This window comes from Geospiza fortis, unplaced genomic scaffold (assembly GCF_000277835.1).
Source record: "Geospiza fortis unplaced genomic scaffold, GeoFor_1.0 scaffold111, whole genome shotgun sequence".
NCBI lineage: Eukaryota > Metazoa > Chordata > Aves > Passeriformes > Thraupidae > Geospiza > Geospiza fortis.
Window position 1 is genome coordinate 6855557 of NW_005054321.1, and position 5130 is coordinate 6860686.

The 5130-nt window shown below is 40.5% G+C and overlaps 1 protein-coding gene across 1 annotated transcript; it reads left to right on the forward strand.

Annotated features, from left to right (window-relative positions):
• The first annotated feature begins 515 nt into the window (after positions 1-515).
• On the forward strand, positions 516-2070 carry MYC (MYC proto-oncogene, bHLH transcription factor). The gene is made up of 2 exons (XM_031056734.1): positions 516-526; positions 626-2070. Exons 1-2 carry the CDS (start codon positions 516-518, stop codon positions 1491-1493), a joined length of 879 nt encoding a protein of 292 aa, XP_030912594.1. The 3' UTR covers positions 1494-2070.
• Positions 2071-5130: the final 3060 nt, after the last annotated feature.

Sequence of the window (5130 nt, forward strand, 5' to 3'; positions counted from 1 at the left end):
CTCCCCGCGTGCGATTTTTTTTTTTTTTAATGCCACGTTTGCGAGGCACGGAGAGTCCTAGCCAGCTTATTTCCTGGAAAACCAGTCCAGTTTTTCCTCCGGGGAATAAGGGAGTGAAAAGCGGGGGGAAAATATATAAAGAAAGTGTAGGAGGGATAAACTTTAATCATGGGGTCCCGATAAGGTTGGCTCCCGGTTTCACCCGTGGGCCGGGAAGGAGTTAACTCCAGCCCGAGAGCCGCGGGGAGAATGTGCAGTCAGGGAGGTGCTAGTGAAAGTGACTGCTGGGGAGTGAATGGGGCTGGGAAAGTTTTAGAAATGCCTCCTTAGGTATGTGACAGCGGGTTCCGCTCCCTCGTAAATCTGGTTTGAAAGTGAGTTTCTACCCAAAGCGCTACAGCCTTCCCTTTTTCCTTTTTTTAAACTAGTTTTCTTTTTTTTTCCTCCCCAAACTCCCTCCTATTTTCCACAAATTAACAGATCAAGAGAGATTCAGAAAATGTCTCTGAATACCCATGTGTGTTAAGTAAGCTTTCTTTTAAGGCGTGGCCAAAGCCTTCTAAATCCATAATTAAGGGCAGCTTGAGTCTGGGAGCTTTATTGCGCTGTACTGCTGACAACCGAGGTTAAACTTTCCTACTATCTTTCATGCACTCGACATTACGCAAGATCATTACAACTTTTTGAAATCAGGGAGCCCGGGTTTGGACTGCAGTCCATGTGTCCTATTGCACTTGAAGCATTACTTCCTTAAAGGGAAGGCTCTTGGGGAAAGCCATGTCCAGCATCGTGAAATAGATTTAAGAAGGTTTTGTCGTTGGGTTCCTCATTGTGCAACTCAGAGTAGCCTTCCCTTTACATACGGTAGTTTTGAGAGTGCCTACATACAAGTTATTAATTTTTTTTTTTTTTTGGCAGAAGAAGAACAAGAGGAAGATGAGGAAATCGATGTTGTTACATTAGCTGAAGCAAATGAGTATGAATCCAGCACAGAATCCAGCAGCACAGAGACGTCAGAAGAGCACAGTAAGCCCCACCAAAGCCCGCTGGTTCTCAAACGGTGTCATGTCAACATCCATCAGCACAATTATGCTGCTCCTCCCTCCACCAAGGTTGAATACCCAGCCGCAAAAAGGCTAAGGTTGGAAAGTGGCAGAGTTCTCAAACAGATCAGCAACAACCGAAAATGCTCCAGTCCACGCACGTCAGGCTGCTCAGATTCAGAAGAGAATGACAAGAGGCGAACACACAATGTCTTGGAGCGCCAGAGGAGAAATGAGCTGAAGTTGAGTTTCTTTGCCTTGCGTGACGAGATACCCGAGGTGGCCAACAATGAAAAGGCTCCCAAGGTTGTCATCCTCAAAAAAGCGACAGAGTACGTTCTTTCCATCCAGTCGGAGGAACACAGACTGATTGCAGAGAAAGAGCAGTTGAGGCGGAGGAGAGAACAGTTGAAACACAAACTTGAGCAGCTAAGGAACTGTTGTGCATAGGAACTCTTGAGCATCACTTAGAATAATGCAAACTAGACTGAAGCTATGATAAAATATTAATGATTCTAATATCTCTCATGAACTACACGGTCTATCGAGTATGGAACTATTGCAACTGCATGCTGTGCGATTTAACTTGAGACTACACAACCTTGGCTGAATCTCCCAAGGGTTTGGCCAGAACCTCAAAACTGCCTCATAATTGATATTTTGGACATAAGGGATGATGGGACATTCTTCATGCTTGGGGATGAACTCTTCAATTTTTTTTCTTTTAAGATTTTGTATTTAAGGCATTTTTTCATATGAGAATCCAAAAGAAAAAAGTTGTCCCCAGTTTGCTGTATATATTTACACATCATATTGCCATGTAAATACCTTTAATAAAGCCTTTATAGAAAAATGTGCAACATTAATACGCAACAGTTGTGGCAACTGGATTTATACTTGTCTTGAACTTCTGTGCCATAACATTTCACAATTTTGTTTTTTATTTAAGTACTTTTTTTCCTTTTAAAAATGATTTTTATTTTGTTTTTAGATAAATAAATATTTGCCCAAAATATAATTAGCTAAATCCTGTGTAAAGACTTCACTTTGTCTCCCACTGTTGTCATTAGATGTCTACTTCCATGACATTCCTTTTTCTGTCATCCTGGCAGTGATCTGACTGAAGTTAAAGGGGGGTTGGATGAGGGGAAATGGTGTTAGTTTTGCACACAGCTTAGTAGGGACTAGTTTCTTGCTCCCACTCCATCTCTAATTCAAGTGGATAAAATTGTTGGTATGATGTGCCCTGTCAATTCAACTTACCTTGCCACCAGGTCCTCCTCCATGCAGGTGTGGTAGCAATGCCTGTGTTGGTCATGGTCATTTGCCTGCTGAAAGTAAAGCTGGAGTGGTGCATTTTCTCACTGATCATGCCAGTATGTAGGTTCTGCATTCCTTCCACATACATATAATTACATTTTCAGGGCATGACCTTCATTCTGCACTAGGGACGTAGCCATGTACTTTGAGGGCTGCTTTGTAGTAGGCTCACCTTAATTGCTTCCTGTTTGATTTTACCAGAAGTTAAAGAGGATAAGAAAATAAGCTGAGATGGTGAGTGTTGAAGTGGTTAAAACAACAGAGCGGTTTCCCTTTTTAAGTGCTGAAATCAGCAGAGCCAATCTTGGTCAAACACCTTAGCACTTTATTAATGTGAATAGTTACTTGGGATTTCAAGGGATACAAAGTTCAAGGACACAGAAAAGGGAGCAAAGGAAAAGGAGAGCTATTTCTCACTTGAAGAATATGCTCAGACAGATTTCTAACATTTGCCAGACATATTAAATAATATTTACATTCAGGACTTGTCTCATGATCAGCCTCGGATGGGCCATAAGGTACTTGCTTGACACAGCTCCAAAGATTAGATTTGATCTTTTCTCCCCTTTTCACCCTCTTAGCACCACTTTAGTCATGACTTCAGTAACAAATCAATGAGCCCTTTGATGTGGAGGAAGAATGTGTTTTTCAAAAACTTGGGCCTTGCACTTTTTCGATTTTCATAATTCCTGTTAAATACATATTTGCTTGGCTTCTAACCATTAGAGGAGCAGCGCTGCCAGATAGCACCAGTGCCAGCCATTGAACTGGGACCAAGGGTTTGGGTTTTCTATTGCTTTTGGGTTCAGAGTAGGAAGAAGAATGATTGGGTGTGGGTATATGTGGGATGGGGCCGGTGGCACTATGCAGGCAGGGTAGATGCTGGAGGTCTCTGTTTTGCAAACCCTGGGTAACCACCCCAACAATCTTGCATGAGGGAGTTTGGAGAGAAAGTAAGTGTGTAAATCCTATTTGATGAAGGACTTTAGATGTTTGAAGGTTTCCTGGGGGAAAAAAACCCATTCTATTAGAAAAAAGAGGACAAAGCAAGGCTTTTCTCTTAATTTTTTTGTATCACCCCTTGTAACTGGGTTTATAGAAGTGGTCCACAGTTGCTTTTTTTGCAGTGTGTGATTCAGATATTCACTTATGAGGAAAAAGAATTAAGTGAAATGAAACTGTTAATTGTATCTGAACTGTAAATCAGGACAACTTGCAGCTATGAATAACATAAAAGTTCTGCCTTTTATTAGACAGGCTATCTAATTTTAAAAATACATTCATTTTATTTGCCTTTTGGAGTGCTTCCTATTTTAGATATTGCTTCAGAACAGAAGCAAGATGTTGTTCAAGAATTTATAACTGCAACCCCATCCTCCAAAATAAACCAGGAGGTGTAGATCCATCCACAAAAACTGAAAAATATGTCACCTTTGAGTTCCAGTTTCATGTGTTAGCAAAGCCCCCTGGCTTCGTCCTGTTAGATGAGACTAGACCACAATGATTAATGAACCTCTTCTTATTCAGCTTCTTCTATCATTTGGAGAACAGTTTTGGGTTTTTTCTTCTATCTGCTCAAGGTCCTTAGTATTTTGATGAATAGCATACTTGCAGTTAATTTCTTACTTTTAATTGAGCATCAGTTCCTCTTGCCATTGTCCTACTGGAAAACAAGCCATGAACATGATCCCAAACTGCCACTCTAAAAAAAATATGGTTTTATGGGCTATCACTTCATATTTAGGACATTTCTTACTTTGTTGTAGGATTGCAAAGTACCTGAATAATGCAATAAAAATATTAAAACATCCTGTGGGTACAGGGTTAAGAAACCTCTTCTGGTCATTAAATTGCTGCTGGAATAAGAGGAATGTGGCTTCCACTTTCCGACTCCTCACCAGAGATTAGCACATTCAGAAGACACAGACATCTCACAGGAGCTTCTGGGCTGGATTCAGTTAGTAGTGCATTGTATCTGGATAGGAAGGTGTTGGGGTTTGCTGCTGTTTTGGAGCAGTAGAGGAGATAAACTTACAAAAGCAGCATCTGAGCCTTGAAATGAAATGTGGAGTTTACAGTGCTTGCCAAACAGCTGTACTGAAGCTCTACTTGAAATACAAGGAGCATTTTTAACTTCACTTCTCTGCTCCTTTACTTTCACAGGACACGTAAAGCTACTTCTCTTCCAGAAGAACTTTAGGCAAAATGTGGCATCAAAGGAAACTAGAAACAAACCATCATGGTGAAAATAAAATTTCCTTTATCATATACCCTCACTGATTTAATTTAATTAAATACCAACTTGGAGGATTCCATCTTAATTTTTATTCTTATGCTTATATTTTGTCTTTCCAGCCAAGTTTTCATGTGAATGGCTTCAAAGTTTCAATACAGAATATGCTAGGGGAGAACTGGGATGCATAAAAGAACTCATGTCTGCTTAATTCATTTCTACCGGAATCTGTAGAAATTCCATGTTTCTTCCAGAGAAACAGATTTGTGCCAGTGGAGGATGCTCTTGAAAATTTTATCACTACCTATAAAGAAATCACTTTACTTGTCCCTACGTAAGCACTCTTGCTCATGAAGCACTTTGCAACCCTTGCAGGCAGTTGAGAGATGGCAAACATTTCATCAGAGTTGCATGAAAGGGAGAATTTCAGGTAAGTGGACTAGAATAACTGTAAACTGGAAATAAGCCAGACCACTGCAGTTGAAATCTGAATTTATTCAAAACAGAAGGTGGAGGTGGTTGTTTCATCTACAG